The sequence below is a fragment of the Lutjanus erythropterus genome, chromosome 10 (genome assembly GCF_056507025.1).
Source record: "Lutjanus erythropterus isolate fLutEry1 chromosome 10, fLutEry1.hap2, whole genome shotgun sequence".
NCBI classification, from domain to species: Eukaryota; Metazoa; Chordata; class Actinopteri; order Lutjaniformes; family Lutjanidae; genus Lutjanus; species Lutjanus erythropterus.
In genome coordinates this window covers 34286909-34310542 of record NC_139326.1, presented here as the reverse complement: position 1 = coordinate 34310542, position 23634 = coordinate 34286909, and the positions used below count along the sequence as shown (strand labels likewise).

At 39.1% G+C, this 23634-nt stretch overlaps 1 protein-coding gene across 1 annotated transcript; it reads right to left on the bottom strand.

Annotated features, from left to right (window-relative positions):
- Positions 1–1058: 1058 nt before the first annotated feature.
- On the bottom strand, positions 1059–22832 carry cds2 (CDP-diacylglycerol synthase (phosphatidate cytidylyltransferase) 2). Its single transcript, XM_084729122.1, has 13 exons — positions 22605–22832; positions 13902–14044; positions 11829–11925; positions 11097–11194; positions 10360–10499; positions 7808–7866; positions 6245–6327; positions 5939–6026; positions 4521–4589; positions 3746–3898; positions 2864–2983; positions 2591–2694; positions 1059–1201 (listed from the first exon to the last, which is right to left on the bottom strand). Exons 1-13 carry the CDS (start codon positions 22674–22676, stop codon positions 1066–1068), a joined length of 1362 nt encoding a protein of 453 aa, XP_084585248.1. The 5' UTR covers positions 22677–22832; the 3' UTR covers positions 1059–1065.
- Between the last annotated feature and the right edge of the window lie 802 nt (positions 22833–23634).

The window sequence follows — 23634 nt, the reverse complement described above, 5'->3', positions numbered from 1 at the left end:
AAACTGCTAACAGCTCCTTGTTAGAGACTTTGAAAAAAAAAAGTATGAACAGTATAATATTTCTGCTTTTGAAATGAAATAGCAACCAGGTGAGGGCAGACTTTGACTATTATGCTGAAAGAGGTGCTGGTGTGTGTCGCACTGGCCTTCAGAGATATCTTTTGATTCACAGTCAAACACAACTATGTATGAAACGCTGCAAACTGCTCTACAGCACAAAACCGACCAACTCACAGACTGGATTCTTCAATTTATAAAACGCATCAATCCTGACGAACACTTCAGGGTAACTTTTCATCTTGCTGCGTGATAAGACATGATATTATGATGTCAGTGATTTGGCTTTGAAATGATGAATGGCAGTGAAAACACAGGAAAAAGACATAAATGCATGTGGCTGATGGCAAAGGTGAATTCAGTCTGAATAAAACAGACACGACATTAAGATATAATAGAACATAGCAAATATAAAAACCATCTATGTATAAATAGAAACAATCACATTAAAGAAAATTAAAACTTAAATTTGGCGAGGGGGGTGTAGCTGAGGGAACAATACAGTGAGTAACTGGGTTGAGAGCAGTGCATTAAAACAAAAACACAAAAGTACAATAAAATATTAACACACATTAATAGGTATTATAGAGGTTATCCTGTATACAGGTAGAAATGTACAGCTGACCAACGGTTTGTTCAACAGTGTGAATAGATACAATGGAAATGTGTAACAGTACAGTAACTCACTAACTCAACCTGAAAACACTTTCAGAAACATGATTCACACACTGAATGGACACACACACATGCTCCACTCTCACACCCTAAAATGAAACGGAATGACCCAAGGCCGTGGTTTTTTCTTGTTCGTTTTGTTTTTTTTTTTTTCTTCGATGCGTTCTCGCTCACACGAAGCACTGTGACTCTCCCAGAACTCCGTGACTGCGCAGTGCCCTCGCGTGCTCCCCTCCTCTCTCTCTCTCTCTCTCTCTCTCTCTCTCTCTCTCTCTCTCTCTGGTCTCCCTCTCTGTCAGGGCGAGCTGGTATTGGTGGTGGGGGGGGGGGGCTCTAGGCGGCGGCCTCCTCCAGGGCTGGCAGCAGGCCCTTCTCTGTGAGGTGAGCCTTCAGGGAGTTGAAAATGTGGAGCTGCTGATCGGCACGGAGAGCCAGGAGCTGCTGGATCACCTTGGTGGGGTTGGGGCCCCTGAGAGGAGGGAGAAGACGATGAAACAAGCGTAAATCCTTTATCCACAATAAACTCAGAATTGACCTTTTTACTAAATCCTTCTTTGGAGCGGTGACTGTCCAATTATAGCAACCGTAACTAGGCTTATAAGGGATAGATTAAACTGTGCATTTGTCAGCGCTAATGCAGGAGCACAAGGCGTGAATTTAAAATGTATCTGAAATATATTTATTTGATTATAAAATACATCACAGCAATTTCTCATCATGTCATAAACGCTAGAAGGCTTTTAATCTGAAATTAATACAGGAAGAAGGGCTGTGTATTCACATCACAATACGCTGGTACATGGTTATAGAGCATTTTGCCTCAGAATTCAAATGAAACACTTTGACATAATCTGTCAAATCAGACATTAGTATGGCTGAATGACATCTAACTCATGTTTCTAGAGTGCTGGGAATTTGAACAAAGAGGAGTCTTGGTGGACAGGAAGAACCGGTCCAAAGTGTGGGTTCATTTCATGAAGTAAAATGACAACAGTGCCTGTTGTAATGTTTGCAAAATGAATATTTCAAGTAAGGGTGGAAACACCACATGCTTAAACAGCTTTTTACGCAACACAGAATGGCGAGGGTTTGACAGTCTACGCCTGAGTGCGACTGCTTCCCAACAGAGCAGCACGTCTGTTCCTGAGGGTAAATATCATGTTACAATAATATTCGCGCCACTCAGGCAGGCTGAGCAGATTTTTTTCTTTGACTAAGAAAAACTACATGAAAACAAACACTGAACAAATATTCTTTCATTTTAATCCATTTTTTGATGATGTCAGGCTGTTGCTGCAGCTAGCTCATCTAAAACTGATCAGGAATCAGTGATGTGACTGATAATAAATAGCCAAGCAGAATCGATAATGGCATTGTTATCAATAAAATATTTTCAAGTCCCGTACATAATCACATTTTAGTTAGTCCTCGTTGTCTAATCCATTTCTCTTGTGAAGTGAAACATGTTGCTTGTAAATAGAAACAAATAAGGATTATGTAAGAACAAATTAGAGCCTGATTGTACATTTTTCCACTAAATGAAGTACTCCAATACTACGATAAACTATGTAGTTAGCCTGTAATAACTGAGACCTGTAGCTTTCAACCAGCTCATTGGGATAATGGTAATTAGAAAGCTTGCCAGCTACTGCTGATAACATGTGCCACTGACAGCTGCCAAAAACAACAGTTAAGGGGAACGAAAAGAGGCTGCTTTGGTCTGTATGTCTGAAATCAAGGGCCCATTCAAAAAATACCCACTAATTCAACAGTAAAATCTCACACTGTTATTATGGAGACAATACCTGATAATTAATGTAGTCAAGTATCCTTCTATCATGTGTAAATGTGTGTTTACCTGATGAAGCTGGCAATGTAGACATTGACAAATGTAGCCATGAGGTACTGACAGTCGAATCTGTCCATAATGCCACCATGACCCGGGATAGTGTTGGCAAAATCCTGAAAGGACAAAAGACAGAACATGTGTTTGGACCGCTCCTCTAAAGGCTGACAGACACTGACAGATATCAAGTACACAGAATATTCTGTAGGAATCTAAGACTGTCTACAGCTGACAAACACTATGCAGCAGACTGACAGTACAAATGAAGCTGTCCTTCGTCCCTACCTTGATCTTGAAGGCTCTCTTGAAGCCGCTGGCAAAGAAGCCGCCGAACGGTCCCACGATGGAGGCGAAGCTAGAGAGGGCAATGCTGTGGATCTGGAATGGATAGAGACGCACTGTGGACTGTGGAGACAAGAGGAGAAGATCAGAGACGTGTGCTTCATTGGAGGACTGCCTAATAAAAGATTCCACCACATTAATTTTTACCCATTTCCCATTGTTTAGTTCTGCATTTCTTAACTGGATTTGGAAATTTCATCGTCGCTTTATATGAGCTAAAACTACGAACTCATTCACTGTATAAATAAAAATGATTATTTACCAAAAAACTGGCATATTACATTATACTTTCCTACACTTTTACAAAGGTATTGTATTTTATCAGTAGGCATTGTGCCAACATGTTACAGAAGATGCTGCACAAACACAATATACCATGAATATCTTGGATCCAACTAACATTTTGGCACACCGGCACAAAATACTAGCTTTCACATTTAGGGGTGCAACTAACAATTATTTTCATACTTGATTAATCTGTCAATTTTTTTCTCAATATTATATCTCTCAATATTTTTTCATTTAATCTTGTTTGGTCCATTAAATGTCAGAAAATTGTGAAAAATTAAGTTTAAAAACGTTTAAAAACTCAGTTTACTGTTAGAGAGGAGCAAAGAACATATTTAAGAAGCTGGAATCAGAGAATTCCTAAAAATTGACACAAATCCATTAATAAATAAATAGTGGGTATGTAATTCAATAATTGATTATTCAATTAACTTGTTGCAGCTCTGATTTCATTCTTAACATATTCACACTAGTTTGAATGTGACTTGTGGGATCATAAGGCAAAGAGACACAGTGAGGATTGTAGGTGAGTCTTACCCATCCTGTGACAGACTCCAGGATGGAGGGCAGGGCGTAGTCCTGGAGCTGGAAGAGCTCCGATGGCTCACAGTCCACCTGGAAACTGTTGGAATCGTTGTTGAATTCCACAGGACACACAAAGTAGCGGCAGCCCGCCATCACATAGGAGAGCTGCGGGGAGAACAGGTGTCAGTTTACTCTGAGGTCACATCATCTCTTTCCTGTGAGTCTTTTTTAGGGAGCAGAGTACGTTCCCTGTCAAATGATGACAGACTAAAGAGGGAAAAAAGCTGCAACGCTGCTTTAAACTGATAGTGTTTTAGCCCTCGTTTGTTATAGTTCAGAAATCAAATGGATGCTTTATCTATATGTTACACACCTCAACGACCCAGAGGAAAATGAACACATCACAACAACTAAGGAGACAGCTCTGAATGGTAACACAGACTTGTGTTTACATCACAGCATGTTTCTTCATCTTGTTGTAACATTTGTGCAACTGTGGCCAGAATATATGGCTGCACCAACTGGGAACTAACAACAAGTAAGAAACATTTAAAGATGTGTGGCTCCAGATGCAGCTAACTTCTCAGTGTTAAGAGCCGATAAAATCAACTTTCAAAGCCTGATGTTTATTAAAAACTACAGCCCAATGTATTACATTAAGTCTTTCAAACAAATCTTCAGCAAGTCTTAATGAAAATATACAGTCATTAAATGTGCCAAATATTATCAAAACGTGGGAAAATGTAGACAAAATATAGAATTCTTTATAAAGATAATCCCCTCTTACCAAGATGCCAAACACGATGGTGGAGAAGAATCCACCGATGAATCCCTCCCACGTCTTCTTAGGTGACAGCTGCAGAGGACACAGTCAAGATGTGGGTACCAGCTTAAATTGTAATTCCTGTATTTTTAAACCTGGACCTTTTTTTGTAAACACTGTGGTGTCTAAATGAGGTGCGAAAAGTTTTGGAATTGGTCTAGTTGATCAGCTCAGCTGCAAGGTAATCCTTCGGTCAAAAAAAAGAGCTTGTTTTTGCCACTGACAGGCTCAGATTGTTATTCGAAGTGTCTGAGAAAATGAGGGAAAAGATCCCTACAGAGACAGACCTTTTCTGACAGCCCTTTCTGACGGGGAAATGAAGCCTTTGTAAGCTCCTTCAAAGCCACCAGACTCCTGTACTTTTACAAAAGTAGTTAGTTTACATCACAGAACACGGGAGATGATGGTCTACTGCTGCTCAGTTGGTTTGTGTGTTTGTGTGATTGTGACCTTGGTGTTTTACAGGTTGAGTTCAGATCTGAACTAACACTGTAAAATGCCACACATTAAAACATCCAGAAAGGCCGCAGACTCTTTGAAATCCAGCTCATCTGAAATAGACTGACTATGGTTTGATGACAAAGCCAGCATCTGTGATGGTATGGGGCTGTGTTAGTGCCCATGGCATCATGGGTAACTTGCACATCTGTGAAGGCTCCATTAATGCTCAAAGGTACATACAGGTTCTGAAGGAACATATGCTGCCTCCAGACACACGTGTTTTTCAGAGACGGCCCTGCTTATTTCAGCAAGACCATGACAAGACACTTGTTACACCAGTGTGGCTTTGTAGTAAAAGAGTGAAAATGTGTGGTGCATCATGAAAATACCACAACAGAGACCTTGGACTGCTGAGCAACTGAAGTCGTATATCAAGAAAGAATAGTAAAGAATGAAGAAAGAAAGGAATGTTTACTTTCAAAACTTCAATAATTAGTGTCTCAGCTCCCAAACATTTACTGAGTGTGATAAAAGAAAAGGTGATTTATCAAAGTGATAAACATGCCCCAATCTTAATTTTTTGGACCATGTTGTAGGCATTAAATTCAGAATGAGTGTGTATTTGCAAAAAACAATGAAGTTTATCAGTCTGAACATTAAATATTTGGTCTTTGTGTTGTATTCAATTGAATAAAGGTCAAAAAGGATTTTCAAATCACTGCATTGTCTTATTTATTTTCATTTTTTGGAACCAGGGTTGTATGATTGCTATGCAGTACTGACTGACTTACACTAGCATTACAACCAAAACTGGAGAGGAGAATAATCTTCAAACACTGGGTACTAATACATTATAAACACGTGAGAATGACTGATGAGAAACAAACACGGTGCTTGCGTTAATGATTTACAAAGCTAAGATTAACAGTGAGACAACCAACCTTGATGAGAGGGGTGCGGCCGAAGAAGAAACCAAACATGTAGGCCATGATGTCATTACAGATCACACAGGAAATTGGCACAATGAACCTATTCAGACAAACAAAGAGTTTGCACAAGAGTCATATTTCAGACTAAATGAAAAAGTAATTACTAGCTTATCATCTGTACATACTTGAGGCCTACAAATGAACAGAATTAGATTTCAACATAATTAGATTTGATTTGTGGAGGAGAGAAGAAGCCATTTTACAGCTGAATTAGTTTAACTGTATAGCATCAATGTAGATAAAGGACAGCTCACTTACCAGATCATGCCCTCAAACAGGTTGTGAATGATAAGGTGAGACTGAGTCACCACGATCAGCAGAGTCACATGGGTCCAACCGAACTGTGGAGACAATATGACAAGATTAAGCAAGTATGTTTACACTTAAGATAAGTTTACATCAGCTCGCAATTCAAACTTTATTTTACATGATTGTTTCTTTCTTGTAAACAATTCTTAGACTGGACACATACTGTAAAAGCTAAAATGTGAACAAACCAAATATGAATCAATATATGAAGGATATTTAAACAGTCTGTTAATGTGAAACTGACTTGGCAAGGAGACCTTGGGAAGAAATTGTAGGTGATAAATGGTGATAAACAGTGTGAGGTATGAGGATATAAGTGTAACATGTTTTCTCACTATTGTTTTTTTTTTTTTTTTGTCTTTTCTCTCATGGACTTATTTGTTTATTTTTCCTTATGTACTGGAGTCTACCTCCATAATATAAAAATATGCCTTGTGTTCCTGTACCCTGAAAATAACAATATATGTATGTAAGTCTTTCAAAAACTAAAATAAAATTGAATTAAAAAAAGGGTCTATCAATGTGTTGCTACATAAAAGCTAACATATATTACCAAAGACAAGCTAGGAGATTTTGAACATAGAGACAGTCTCATGGAGTTTTTGAAACAAAAGCAATGATCAATAAAGCCAAGGACTGGAGTAGAGCGACTGAAATAAGATTCCTAAGTGTGGGTTAGGGTTCGTACATTGTGAGCACTGTAACAGAGACAGTTCACCCAGAAATCAAAAACACATATTATTTCTCATGGCCTGTAGTGCTTTTTATCCATCTTGATAGTTCTGGTGTGAGTTGCAGAGTTTCAGAGATATGGGCTGTACAGATGTCTGCCTTCTCTCCAATATAACAGGACTAAATAGCTCTCTGCTCGTGGTGCTCAAAGCAAAAATGATCAAAGATAATCTACAGACCTCGTTGTGAGCAGTTTCATGTAGGAACTACTTTCTTTCTACAGTACAATCTACCAGAACTACTTTCTTTTCTACTTGAAATAAAGTAGTTCCTATGTGAAACTGCAGAGTGTGTGGATTATCTTTATAGAAGGCAGACACTCCAGGTGAAAAATATGTATTTTTGATTTTGGGATGAATTGTGCCTTTAATTATGTTTTTTTAAAATGTGTCTATTCATTTGATGGTTTTCTTTGGCATCTGCTGCAAAGACTGACCATTTTATTCATATGTAATGTCTGTACAGAACTGGAGTAAAAACACTGCATGCATACTCAACTGATAGGTGGGAATGTCTGTGTGTATGAAGCTGTAAAACTGTGTATGAACAAAGACACTTTCTCTCTGTCTGGATCTGCTTGACCTTACCCATATAATGGATGTTTTGTTACATGATTGGATGCTCTTTAAGTTACCAAGCAACAGTTTTACTGGACCGAATGACTGTGTGCCAGACATTTCTATTAGAGCAATCCTCTGGCCCACTTCTCCACACACATGCCTCATCAATAACCCAATGGTCTTGAGGCTGGAGGCCAGGAGGAGGCAGGGGGCCACTTACCATGTAGAACTGAAGGCGGTAGTGTTTCTTCACCAAGCTCAGCACAAACATGCAGAAACCTGCAACAAAATGATGACAAACACCGTGAAATACTTAATAGAGGACATAATCAGGAGGACAGAGGTGTTCATGACAGGAGGGAGATGAGTTAAGTCAGAATCCTGGTCATCTTTGGTCTAGCAACTAAATTTAGCTTGACCTATTTCAGACAAAGCCCAGAATTACTGTGCAGGGAGCAGCTCAAGATCCTTTTGTTTCACAGGTGAGGAGAGGATGTTGCAAAGCCAAAAATATGTCAAAAATATGTCAAAAATATGTCAGACTTTTTTTCTGAGAGAAAGGAGCTCAGAACAGACATAATGTAGTGTAGACCTTCAGAGAATGGTCGCTTAAAGGTATTGGATTGATTTTTTTCTCTGTTTCAGGTTAATATGTCATGCTAAAACGCTGCACATTAGAGCTTTTTTTTGCATTTCAAGGTATGAGACCTTTATCAGTTTCACCTTGAATCTAGAAGGCAAAAGGCAGAAGCAGTCAGGGTGCTTCCTTCCTCTTCACATCCTGTTTGGCGCCAGCCAGCAGCTTGAGTAGCAGTGAGATACTAACTGACAACCTGCAGCACAGGAAGTGGGACTCCTCCACTTAATACAGTACCTAAAATAACTAACTGTCTAAGCTAAAAAAGTACACTGACCTATTGTGGATTAGGCCACAAATAGAACTTGGACTCACTTTCTAGTAGAAAATATTCATTCAAAATGACTTAAGTGTTAAGGTTGTTACTGCTTTGTGTTTCCTCACATGTTGTCTGACTCAGCGGATGTAGACTGTGGGTATAAGCCCTCCACTGGCCTATTTCAGGCGGCATTCTACTCTACTTCTGCCATCTGCATGTTACCATTTTCAAAATCTTCTTCACTATCAAGCCCCCAGGAGGTGCACTGAGCTATGAAGTAAATTACATAGTTACCAAACAGTTTATTTATGTCATACACATAAAAAAAAATACTTTTTCTCCATAAGCTTATATTATGAAAGAAGCAGCTGTAAAGTGGTGGATACATTTTTTTGGACTGTCACAACTAACACACAGTGACTTATTTCAGTATCAGGATTTGATCCATTCAGTCTGATAACATCTGTTAAGTCTAGAAGAGCCACAGGATAAAATAATTTTATCCTAGGAATGTTATAATTTCAATATCGACTCTCAATCAAAATGAGCATTCAATTTCAAGATCCATATCGAGAATATGTGACTCTCCTAGCAGTTGTTTTTCTCTCCACCTCCTCATACTTGCGGTATCTGTTGCATGTAAAAAAAAAAAAAAAAAACATTTTTTTTTAATTTTGTTTTTTTTGTTTGTTTGTTTTAACAGGCATAAAATCAATGATCTGTTGATTTTTACAAATCAAGACTCGATAGATAATGGCACAGATAACAGTACCAAAACTGTATAAATCAAAGAATCCTATCAAATCGAATCAAATTAAAACCAAAAGTCACATTAAATAATGTATTTAGAGAATCATTACTCCCCTATTTTATCCCAATTCAAGTTAGCGAAGGGCTAAACCAGAAGTTAGCTGCGGGAAGTGTCTGGTGCACTTGTTCCATGGGCCACATAGTAAGATCCAGGTAATTTTATACCAAGAAAATAAATGGGCTCGCCTACAGCACTGTATCCAGTTCTCCTTAATACATCTATGAGCACTACAGAAAACAACAAGCTTCAAGCTAACAACCTACACACTGAAAATTAGAAAAGTTACCCTAACCTGGTCACTAATGATACAAATGTAAATAACCTAACGGCTATGACCTATTCTTTAGCAGAGATTTAGCCAGGGTTCACCTCCCCACGTGCAAATGTTGAAGAAGAATGATAAAGAAATTCAGTGCGTCAGAGTGTGGAGCCAGACCTTTCCCCACCTCCGAGACACCACTGTGGAGATATAACCCATAAAACTGTTGGTGCAATTGAGTGTACCATACAAGAACAAACTGTGTCTTGACATGTGGCTATACTGCATGACCTGAATCAAGGTTTTTGCGGCCCACTGGCATGATGACATGACACATTTACAAAGCCAAAAGATAAATAGAAAACTCAGTATAGACAGCTGTAACAAGCTGTAACAATTAGTCAACTGAAATAAAAATTAATTGGCAACAATTCTGACAACTAATAAATCATTTTGATCATTTTTCAAGCAAAAATGTTAAACTTTTACTAATTCCAGCTTCTTAAATGTGAGGATTTGCTGCTTTTCTTTGTCATTTATAATAGTAAATGAAGAGTCTTTGGGTTTTGAACTGTTGGTTGGACAAAAGAAACAATGTGAAGATATCACTTAGGGCTCTGGGAAAAAGTTATGAGCATTTTTCACTTTTTTGACATTTTATAGACGACATGAAAAACTGATAAATCACGAAAATTACTGTCAGATAATTGCTAAAGAAAATAAGTTATCCCCACTCTGTTAACCCCCTACATATTGACATGAGGACTTTTAGGTTTTATTCTCAGTGGGCGGCTCAGTGTTTGTACCTGTGAGGTAGAGGGCGAAGGAGATAAAGCGGTGGTATTTGCTGAGAATGCGGAGCGGCTCCTCCCTTTGTACCAGTGTGAAGAAGTAATCTGTCACCGTCTCACCATAGAAGAAGTAGTTCACACACAGCAGGAAGTACCTGTGGGGTGGAGCGGTGGAACAAATGTATATATCTCACAGCTTAATGACAGGATCGGCTAAGGAGACATTCAGTATGCCTGCAGAAAATAAAAAACAGTGAGGCTGAGACATTCAGTCTATCATGAGGACAAATTTTGCTCACAGACTCACTTCTCTACATGAAAAGTGTTGATGACCAGAATTGTTTTGCCAGTTCAAAATGACTGGGTGTACATGGGATACAGCTTGGATTTTGCAGGCTCATGGCATAATGAATGTCAGGACTCTGCTATCTAACACTATAATGTACATCACTACTGCTACAATCAAACAGCACTGACGAGTCACGGAATTTGTTATGGATTGGCTTAATAATCTAAAATCTAATTAAAACCGGTCAGAAAACAAACCTCAGGAAGTCTGCAACAAAATAAAACATGAGACAAAACAATAAGAAAGAAGCAAGCCAGGATATGTGCTGCGTGCATGACATCTCTATAAAATGTGTGATATTGTGTACGTGATTGTGGGGGCGTGTGTGTTTGTGTGTGTGTGTGTGTGTGTGTGTGTGTGTGTGTGTGTGTGTGTGTGTGTGTGTGTGTGTGTGTGTCCTTACCAGCTCAACGTCCTGAACCAGGGCAGGTGGTAAGAGTGGTACACACTGTATCCGATAGTGATAATTTCATGGAAGCACTTGATCTGAACACAGAGGACCTGCAAAGAAACAGTGAGTCACCAGGGACCTAACTACTGGAGCATCACCACTATGTGTGTGTGTGTGTGTGTGTGTGTGTGTGTGGGTGTGTGTGTGTGTGTGTAAGAGAGTGTGTGTAAGAGAGTGTGTGTCAGTGAGAGAGAATATGTCCTGCTGTCCTAGTGACACAAAATGGCTGAAAGGCCTATTTTCAGGGAATTCCCAAGTGAAAGGAGCAGAAATCCTGCCTGTTCTTAGACAGCCTGGATCCCATTAAACCACAAGATGACGTTTTTCATTTGTGTGCTGAAGTTCAACTAAACGTGTGGCAGAGAGCAACTATGAACCTCGATACACACCGTACAACTCACTTTGAAAATGAAACCATATTAATATGCAAATAAGTTCAAACGTTACATTTTTAAAGCACTGTTTTTTTCTCTCTTATGCATCTACATCTATTTACTGGCACAGTATCAAAAGAGCTATTGAGCAAATTTTTTTAATACTAGTATTATACTGAAGTTTACATTTCTGGTATATTGACAACTCTAATTGAGGAGGAAATGTGGTCATTGGTGTTTTATGCCACTGAAGCTAGAAAAAAAACACGTGATTTCACATTTTCTGTAGGATAAAAGGTGTTGTACTCACAATCATCATAAGCACCATGGGGCCCAGGTAGATGATGAAGAAGAAGAAGGAGATCATGGCTAGTGTGAGGATTCCTCGTACCCACCAGTTCTTCCATCTGAGGGAAACACATAGATGTGCTTCAGTTTAAATTCCTTTCACAACAGGAACATACACAGGTTAATAAACATAACCAACCACTTCAGGAAATTAAGTGATATTTAGAGCTGCCAAGGAAAATCAGTGACTTGAATTAACAGTGGAGAAGGCCCAGAGTGGACTCACATTTTGTCCGTCTTCACTTTTTAACAAGGTCACTGTACACAGAGCAATGTAGGAGCTGCCGCAGTGCTAAAACAAAGCGTGTAGATATGGCTATGCGAGACTAATACAGGGGAAACAGCATTGGAGGCTGTAAACATTACAGTGATGTAATGGAGGTGGAGAAAGTTATTGGAAATGGACGGCCTCGTGACGCCAGACAGCGTGAGACAGGGCAGCACTACTCCAGTCTTTTGGCTGCGGCGAGGCTCTCTGCTCTGGTAATGACTGTCAGTGAAGTCAATTAAACCACTTAAGAAGCAGACAGTGGTACAACCTCCTCTACTGCCGTCCACTCTGATTGACTCTTTGGCTGTCAGTAGCCTGCAGAAGATATCCTTCGTGGTGCACTGAGATTACGCTTTTAGTTTCTCTGACTGCATAGAAATCTGCTGTTTTCACATCACAGATGACGAAGAAAGGCATTAAAATATGAGACTAAAACGTGGGACTCATGTAGGCTGATACAGGAGCTTAGTGTGGCGCTAAACTGACAAAAAAAAGAGGAACAAACAGTCAGATCTGCATATTGAACAGCCAAATCTGACAAAGTCCTAAGCCAGGTACAGCCCTCATGACATTCAGTGGCAGGTGTACTTTGATATTTGCATAGCAGGATACCTCAAGCATAGTGTCAGCGCTTCCTCTGCAGAGTTTGTCTTGTTCGTCCTTCAGGACACCTTGATGCGTAGTACTGCTTATATGTGAGGTGATAATTAATAATAATCCATAATTCACAGTGTTAAAACTGTAACTGTGTCTCATCGAGGGGCATCCTGGATTTGATACTAATAATATGCCTGCCTGGGATGCATATTTAACAGTTCAACAGTGATTCATCTCTGGTGTTCAAAGAATGTGTGAAGAGGGATTCCTTTGTATGAATCATGACACCTCCACATGTGTAGCTGTGCCGTAAAGTGCAGGAAAGACAGGGCCTCTTGTTAAGGTTGGTAGCTCTATATACAGAACAGTGTAGTGACTCACAGAACAACTCAGAATAAAGTTACTATTTAAGTTTCCTTAAATAGTAAAAACTTCCAGAATTATTTTTATATTCTCTGCTGGCCATTGTCTTTGTTGGGAAAGAAACTTCAACTTCATGACTATACCATCAAAATTATTAAAGATATACTGGAAAAAGGCCAATGGATTTTAAGTCCTAGAAAACAGTTATTTACCAAATACTTTCATTTAGTAGCTCATAATAATACTCAATCTCATACTGGCTGGAATAGGCCTAACCTACTTGTGTTTTGGATTCTGTCATGACTTTAAGATAGCTCTTTTAGGTTATTTTTCATTATTAAATAAGTGCTTTTTAAAAAACATTATTTTCAAAAAGAATAAATTCAGAACAGGATTAGAACTGAATGTTTTCAGTATAACTAAAGGTTGTTTCTGGAGCAGCAACAGTAATGATTATGACAACAAAGTCTCTATATAAACTGTGAAAACGTAAACATAGATAAAATGTTATATTTCTGACATAAAAATACTGAGAAGTTAATAATGAATGAAGAATGCAGACATGAGTCAGTATCGTAATCCTGTCCTCTGTCCTCCTCTGATGTGACTCACTGCCTGCAGGTACTGCTGGCAGAGAGAGGAGGGGCTGCTCTGTCTCATCCAGCAGCAAGTTTACAAGAATCTGACACATTTTAAGGTTTGTGGCAAACTAAGCTGAACAGTCAGAGAGAGAGAGACAGAGAGAGCTTTCATTGCTGCAGACAAAACTCAGCAGTCTGGTGTTCCCTTCAACAGCGGCGGTACCTTGAGGAGAGTCCGGACAGGGCCTTGTTCAGAACCACGGGGGTGTCATCAGCAGGGACTGGCACCTCTGGGACTCCTGAGTCCACCTTAGACTCGCTGTCTGACACTCCATCTTTTTCCACCTTCAGCTCACCATCTGAACCCTGACAAGCAAACAGACAGGAGACATGAGACACTGACATTTAGCAGAGACAGCTTGCTAACAGGCGATAGGACAACAGGTGCAACCACAGAATGACAAGGTACATAAGCTGCTCTTCAAACTTTGCATTTAAAACATATTTAGATTTTAGCTGATTACATCTTAGATTCTGGGTGAATGTAGCAGTTTCAGAAGAGCTCTTACTCATAATTTACTTTTTTCTTTTTTCAACTATTCAAAAATATGACATATGACTGTATTTACTTTTCTTAAACAAAGAGCCTGTGTAGCTAAAGGAATGTAAACGCAGCACTTTCTTTATGTCGACATGTAAACAATCAAACTAGAATACTATTTACATGAAGACTGCCACAGGGATGTGCTCAAACAAAATCACATGACACGGTATCTAGGTTAGAAGGCTCTCATTATTTTTGCCCTTTACAGCACAAACACATGTTGCGCCATTTCCACCAGCACTTGATTACAAAAACAGTTCCCCACAGAAGAAAGACCAGCTGCCTCGCCTGAGAAATTTCCTCAGAATACATTTCTCATGATTTCACTTAACCTTATTTGGAAACCAACTGTCATCTGACTTTCTGAGCTGGATACACTAATTCATCATAACATCTCTGAGTCAAGCACTGACATGAACTCACTACAGCAGATGAAAATGAATGCAGAGTCAAGCACTCAGCCCTGTAGTTTCTATTGTGATACCACCTGAGTAGCAATATTATCTTATACTGCAATCTTACATTTCATCAGAGCAAATACAATCAAGCTGCAATCATCAGCTTTGCAGATATGGAAGCTGTATAAATGTGGTACTTTATGGATCCAATACAGGTTGAAACACTGTAAAATAAACAGCTTTTTCACAGCAACTTGACGTGAAATAGAGGTATAAACATAGGTGTTACCAATGATAATAATTCTGAGTTTCTATTATTTCTAAAAAGGTCTATTATACTAAAATTAACAGCATTTCTTCTACAAAAAGACTTTGAATAGGACACCAAATTTTTCAAACAATGGATCTCCGGTTTTACATGAGTAAACTAAATCATGTTTCTCTTGTTTGTTTGTTGCCTTTATTGATAGCAGCCCAGAAGAGACAGGAACTGGGGGAGGGGGAGGGGGATGGGATGCAGGAAGGGGTCTCAGGCTAGAAACAAACCAGCGGCTGCTCCTGCAAGGACTTAGTATGTGGGTCACATGCTCTACCAGGTGAGCTACTAGAGCACGCCGGTTTCTCTTGTTTACATCCAACAACCGTCCGATTTGTTGGCTGAAATGGTAAATGTCACTAGCAGATTTTATCAGCTGCGGCTGAAGCTAGCCAGCTGATAAATGAACAAGAACACTGCAAAAGGCTCTCAAGTATGGATTTGTTGCCTGCCTTCATGTTGTACTTGAAGTTAAAGCGTCATGTCCCAGGAAGAAAAGTCACACAACCAGTTGGACTGTTGTTATGTTGAAAGGGAAAGCTACTCAGCCACAATATCACTGGGTGGGGATGCTGGTATAATCTTCCCCAAACTGAGTAAAGAGCAGGGTAGAGCCACTGATACTAGCCGTAACTCCAAGATGCTAATGTTTTGGCTCCCTGATGCTGGTTGTGTCAGGCCTGAACAGGTATTTTTGTAAAGTTTGTAAAGTAACCTGTTAGCTTGGAGTTGGAAATAACAGTTGGTCACTGGTAATTAGTAGCCAGACCTGTTAATGTCTGTAGCTTACATTAAAGCAGATGGGGTTTAGCAAATGGTCAATAAAGTACAGCCTGCATTTTACAGTCTAATTAGGTCTAATTAGCAAAAAGAATTGAAAACATCAGTGTAGGTGGACCATGGATGTGTAATGTTGTTTAAGCCCTGTCAAAATTTAATTAGTCCAGTCCTTTCATGAACACGGTATGTGTTTCACTTCATTCTCAATACACTGTACATTGTGTGTTCTATTATTTGATGTGTGATCAACAAATATTGATACGTCATTGAACAAACAGCAGCAGAGTGATCATATCAGAGTGGACATACAGCATTAAACAAACAGCAGCAGGACTGCCAGTGCAGGGTTGTGTGTGGGAGGCTAAACACTGCGCCAAATCATCTCCATCCATATTGTTGATTTCTCAGAACCATCTGTTTAGTGACGGAGGCCTGTTCAAAACACTGATCTCTGCCTCTCCATGGAAACAACAATAAAAGGATGGGTGCCGTCAGACAGCAGCAGTTACACATGGTTGCAACTCATCTCATGAAAAGAGAGGTTTCTTCAGGTCAGTTCGTCTTTTCACTTTTCCCCCCCCGCTGACCTCGCTGCTGCCGGTGACAAAATTAGGCTCAGGGTTCTCACCTCACATTCACACAGCAGATGGTCGGCTTGCTGTTTTGTGACGCCCACTCAGTCTCACGCCAGTCTTTAGAATCAATCACTACTACATTACTGCAGCTGGATATTCTCCATAGGAATAACATATCCTTTTTGCTTTTTGCCTGAACAGCATGCCAGTTATTTTGTGCCCCTTTCCACACATTTACCTTTACAATGCTGACCGAAAACATATCGCAACAGCTCTGCCATTTATGTTTTTTAAGGTACTATATGAGGGACTTTACATGAAATAATTGCTTTGAATTCCCAGTGTCTGGTCTGATATCTGGTCCACTTGTCCGACCAGGCATGTGAAAAACTATATTAGCGTTGAACCCTGCAAATAGTCCAACGGTTCAGAATATTTTTCAACAACAGCAATGAATTTAGGGATTTCATCATCAAATCAATATTATCATTAAAAGATTCAGAGAATCTGGAGAAATCTCTGCATGTAAGAGCAAAACCTAACACTGAACGTCTTTGATCCTTCAGGCAGCACTACATTAAAACCCAACATGACTATATGAGGGTTCAACTACAAGGGCTCAGGAACTGAAAACTGTTGTCAGTAAAGTTAAGACTATCATGCAAAGAGAAAGCCATATACCGACATCATCCAGAAACTCCCAGACTTCTCTGGGACTGAGCTCATCTGAGGTGGACTGATGTAAGGTGGGGGTGTGCTCTGGCCCAAAAAGTTCATGATTTAGCTTTAGTTTTTTGGACATTTTACACTGTGTCCAAACTTTTATGGAATTGGGGTTGTACGTCATCTATCAACATGATGCCAGTTAATTTTTGTTAAAGTCACAGTACTGTTGTGGCCATGCCTATGATGCCTGCTTACTAAGTATTACAAGATACCAAATTATTATGTTTTAACTAGAAACCAGGGGTATAACAATACATTGATCACAACAAGATCAGCTGATTGTTCAATGATTCAATATGACCGATGCAAAGCAAAAAAATCAATCTATATTGTCATCTTTAAGATATGCTTTTATCTTAAAATTCCAATGGCACATCTGTGTCACAAATGTCTGGAAGAACTTTGTCAGAAATTCAACAAGTCATAAATCATGTGACTGAATGTGTTGAATGTGACTGACTGTAAAATTTACATGATCTTGTCTGATATTAATCGCAAGCTTATGAACTGATTTGAAATCATACTGTGGTGCACTTTATTTTTGTGATACCATCAAATATTGTATCATCCAAAGAACTAACATAATATTGTATCGTGATCAAACTTACACACCTGGAAATTCCTTGCTATAACAAACTAACCCTCAAAAATCAATATATTAATAATGCAAAATATGTAATTAAATGGAAAATAAGTTGTTATAGCACGCAAAGGACCTCACTAAAACAAGAAAACTTTCTTATTATAGCAAAAAGCAGGCAAGTTCACAGCTTAACAGCAGCAACAGTCAGTGTGTGTCCACTTTTGTTATAGTGACCCTGAGCAACTGCCCATCTCTGTTGATCATCTCTGCTACACCAAAACTGTAATTTCAATGATTCTGAAAATTTCATTGACTTTCCCTCAAATTCTATGAAACACACTGTCAATAGCTGTCAAACCCCGCTAACTGAATGCGGGAGCATGCACAGGAGAACACACACAGTCAGACCCATTCTCCGCCTGCTGGTTTCTATGGAGACAGTATCCGTCATTCAGGATGCTGGAGTTAAAAATAGGCGCTCATTTCACACAAACACTCCTCCCCTTTCATGCCTTCTGGAAGACCAGTGGCAACAGAAACAGCTAAAGCTGCAGGTTGTTGAAGGATGAGCACATGTACAGTATGTTGGTCTTTCATGGGACTTTAAAACGAGAGGAGTGTTGCTGCCTTAGAAATAACGCAAAAAGAAAAAGAAGAGGTTTGTGGTTTTCAGCTGTGTTGTGCTATGAGCTCAGCTGCCACAAATATTTTGGAACAACTGTTTGAAAATGTTTGAATAACTGAAGACCAGACACATATTCAGAAGGTCATTTAGAATTAGACTTTCCAACATCGCATCTGAGAACACACTGTCTTCAATTAGCAACATACACAACCGGAGGAGGCACTGCACCGGTGTTTGGAAATGCTGTTGCAGCTGGATTTTGAGACATCTTTACTGTTGATCAAATTAAGTTAAAGCAAAGTGTGACTTATTCAGAAATTTAGAACTGACTAAACAAATGTTCTCTTAATTTCACAAACCAGTGTCATCTTCATTTTCAAGAGATATTCTTATGAAGCTGATCCAGATTAAAAAAGGTCATAGCAGGGTCAAAACAGATTTAGCAATCACCTATGGTTAGTTTGTTATGACCAAAATGATGATCATGATTATTTTGATCAATATTGATAAACTGAGCTCTGCTTTTCTTTCCATGTTGCGCTACATTCCTGCTGATATATAATTCTGTGCATCAAAATGCTGCTTCTTATTCACACTGCATCGACTAGAAACAAAATAAATAAACTCATACCCAAACTTTTCACCCCCCCCCAACAGAAGATTTTCTGATTTTCATTTTGCCAGTCTGCTCTCTGTTGTATATAACTCCTTTACTGTGGACTGCAGCCACAACATCCAGGAAGTTTAGCACAGGCTGCTGCTGAAAGATGAATGGCTTTTAGTGTAGGAAGTGCTTGATTTCATATGCAGTTCATATGGAAAATTCTATGAGAAGAGAGTATTTTAAATGACGATATCACAGCCAATCATGTTCATTCAATTGGGGGAAGCCAAAATTGTGATTGAGATTAATATTCAATTAACTGTGCAGCTGTATAATCACCTTTTTCACAAACTTTTTGCCCATGCTAGGTATGATCACTACATTGCTAAAAGAACAGAACCAGAACAGATTTATGTCCTGCACTGATTAACTTTATCTTGTGGATGATTGTTGTGATACTGCATGTGGGCCTTCCTCACCTTAACCACATGAAAATTTATTATTTGCATGAATTTCCACATCCACGTAGGACACTTATTTTGGGACACAGTAAACATGGTCTCCAATCCTGCATTTACATTTTATCTAGCATATACACTAAATAAATCCTGGTTGTGCGTGGTATTTGTTGTAGGAGGTGGGGTGGGTCAGTGTCAGGCTGCCCTGCTATCCTTTCTAACCAGGTTGTTATCTTTAGCTGGTCAGATTCTGCTTTACACTGGTATTACCTCTACATAAAAAATGCTTTAAATTACCTTACAACTATATAGGGTGGTGCAAACATGGACATTTTTTGCACTTCAGGTTCATTTTCTCACAGTCAATGAGTTATTGGTTAGATACCTGAAATAAGGTCTGTGAGCTTTTCACATTTTGCTCTACAACATAACATAAACAACATAAAATACATCAGTAAGTATCAAACCTGTGCATTCTGAATGTCTAAAAAGCAGTTGCCAAATGAGACTGCAGAGGTTGTCAGGGACATTAAACATCATCATGCCGAGTGCCAGTCATTTACTGGTGGTGACACTGAGGTCATGCAGCTCTGGTGTAGTTGGTTTACCTACAAAAACAGACACTCATACAGTCTAGACATGTAATACCTTAACAGTTTTTACTCCAAAATTAGCATGAAATGCAGATTTTTTAAAAAACATATAGGTAAAATAGCTAAAATTAATCAATTGACCCTTTTCTCAATACCAGAGGACTGGTCTGACTTTATGTGTGTGTGTTTTTTGTTTGGTTCGTTTTGTTTTTTAACACGCATTGGAAAGCCAAGACTCAACTCATGTGAGCAGAAGAGCAGAGAGAAATATGTCTGTAAAAGGCTCTCTGAGTTCAGCTCTCAGTACTTTTGTTCTTTTCTGTGGCTTTAAGTTTAGTTTCTCTCCTGTGTTGCTCTTTGTGCTTTCTTGTATCTGCCTTATTTTACTGTTTCATGTTCACTTTCATCTTGTGTTAAGTTAGTGCTGATAAAAAACACATTTCCTGAGTTTCCTGCTTCATAACAGAAACTTTTAGATAACAAAATAAAGGGGGACATTACAGGAAGTAAAATGCTTCATCCAGCCACTTGACTAAAAATAAGACAGGATGCAAACTCTGCCACTCTGGGCTGATCCACAGAGTCAAACCAAGTCAAGTCAAACAGCATGAAAAGGAGCAAAACAGTTGCAGATGTCACCGATGGAGGTGACAAGTATTCTGCTAAAAAGGGGTGAAAATTAGCATGTCCACTAGTGCTGCAACTAACATTTATTTTTATTGCGAGTTGTTTTCTCGATTAATTGATTAGTTGTTTGGTCCATAAAATGTCAGAAAATGGTTAAAAAAAAAAATGTTGATCAGTGTTTCCCAAACCCCAAGATGATGTCCTCAAAGTCTTGCTTTGTCCATAACCTAAACATATTCAGTTTATTGTTAGAGAGGAGTAGAAAAAAACAGAAAACATTCACATTTAAGAAGCTGAAATCAGAGAATTTTGACCTTTTTTTCCTTAAAAAATTATGCAAACCGATTAATCGATTATCCAAATAGTTGCCAAGTACTTTATTAATAGATTAATAATCTATTATTCAATTAATCGTTGCAGCTTGAGTGTCATGTTATCATCACTGCCAATTGAAGCTGGAGCCAACAAATACCCGGGACTACTACAGTCTTTTGACCCAGGAGTGAACACTGATTAAACCCTTTCCCACTGAAGTAAAAGCCAGATGGGTTTTTTTGTCAAAATGTAAAAGGGGCTGTTGGCTCTGAGGTCTGCATTTTGAGCTTTACTTCACAAACTACTGACAAAACAAGTCCTAACAACAAAAATACTGGATGGGTATCTGTGGGCAGAAAAGATTTCATACACTAGACCAACAAAGAAAAAAATGTTGTTAGTAAGATGTTTGTTTCTTTTGTTTAAATGATGACAGAGAGACATGAGATAGATAAAACACTCAACATCTCCTTAAATTTGCTGGAATGAAACCTTAACAGCATTAAGCCTAATTAAATTAATGGACTGATTGCATAACCTGAAAAGCACTCCACATTGAGGAAGGCCACCTCATCACATACTCTGCTGGGATGCTCTGAAACACATCACGACCAAAACACAAAGTAATAAATGACTCAATAAGGGAAAAAGTCACAGCACTGAACGCGCTTCACTGGTAAACCCTCATTTCCCTAACATGCCCTGTGTGGTTTGTTAGCTAATGTCTTAATCACTTTCCCATCAGCTGTCAGCTGTTTGATAATCACGTCCTGTCGTCCTTGATCGATTCTCACCACGCCCCTTCCTGGCTCCGACTATTCCCTGGAAAGCAACTAATACATCCATGTTGACAACACGGACAGTGCGTCGATTTGCCTTGAATTATAAAACAACCCGGCAGTGGTATCTGTCTAGACAGCAGTATGCCTGAAACAGCTGTTATTGTTGTTATACACGTCAAAGCAACCAGGCTAATGTTTTGACTCTAGCAGGAAAGATGTCAGCCTCGTCGTCTATCGGTAAACAGGCTAAAGTAACAGATGACATTAGCTAACAATGTTGGAAAAACAAATAGCCTGCGTTAGCTAGTTGACAGCGATATAACAGTCCTCACCAGTTATTATAGGAGGTGACATGGAACATTTCTCTTGAGGATATTTAAATGTAGTCCTGATGCAAGACCGCGTATATTGCTAGCGCCAAAACGTTTCACCAAACACCAGTCAAATATATAGAAATTTAATGCTGCTTTGCTTAGCATGAAATAAACACACCGGTTCAAATATAACTTAATATTTCTACCACAGAAGGAGATTTATTCTATACGTCGGCATATACATAATAAAGAAATGAGGGTTCATTTCGATGTAATTTTAACTTTATTTGGTTTGCTTGTTGTGTTCACGACGAAAGCACACCCAGGAAGACCGTAAGTAGCATCAGCCAATCAAGTCTAAAATATGAAGAGTTTGGCGGATGATTTGTATGGCGTATTTCAGTGGCGTTTAAGTTACAGTTGTTCCTTTGCCGGGTAGATTATCTGTACCCAGAAGCAAAAGCAGTGTCAAAAAGCCGGATTCCAATCAGTTCTGACAAGACTTTAGTCACTCAAGATGAACGAGCCCAAGGATAATGCATTAGGACTCTCTAACAGCTAGCTAGCTAACTAGCGTTAGCATCGTTTCCGAATGGTGGGACTGACTGAGCCGTGGCTAACGTTACCTTGTCCTCTGACGGCTGCTGCTGTAACGTCGGCTCGGTGTCTCTGGCCCCACGGTGCCTCAGCTCTGTCATCTTCGCAGCCTAACGACAACAGCAAAGGTCCTGTGGCTTCCAGACACTCGGTGTTTGGACTGACAGGTCTCCTGCTAAGGCTCTAGCTAGATTTTTCTCAGTAACACTTTTCCCTCGAAGGACCAAATCTGTGTCAAGTCAGCAAGAGTAAAAGGTAAATACAACTTCCTGTTTTCAAAATAAAGTCGACATTGATTATTACACAAAGTAAATAAATGGGAAAAACTACAATAGACTCACTTTCTAATAAGTGTTTTATTTTTCTCTAAAAACAAATGAACACTGTAATGGTGGCTGTATATATATAAGTAAACCATGAGCAAAATAAAAGCACTTAAATACGGCACCACACACAATAGACATTTTTCTCAGCAGCCACATGAAACCGTGGCTAAACACAGGTTACTAATGGTGGTGGTAATTATGGTCCTGTTCCATTTAGCAGAGCAGCAGTCTTTCCAGTGAACCAATAGCACATATAGCACAATAGCAGCACCCTGATCTTCACCTGTGTTTACACTATTATTTCATGTGACAATGGCTGCTGTGAAACAGGTCAATATATCTACCTATTATTAAGAAAAAGAGAAGCAACATAGACTAGATAAATGACTAATTCATAATAAATGTGTCTGTCAAAAGTAAGGAGAAGCTTTTATGAAAGGGAACATAAGTTGTGGGATGTTTTTGACTAATTATAGACAGTAACAGGTTTCAAATTGATACTGAAATCAACATGAGAAATGTTCATGTTTTAGTTCCCTAAATTCCACAATCTGCTGTCTTCTGTGTTTTCCGTCACAACAAGGTTTATGCAGGACCATCATAAGACATCTAATATTAGTGCCGTGGTAGTTCAGTTGGTGGAGCATTCGCCCCATGTACTGAGGGTAGCAGCCATGGGTTCAACTCCTGCATGTGGCCCTTTGCTGCATGTTGCTCTCCCACTCTCTCTCCT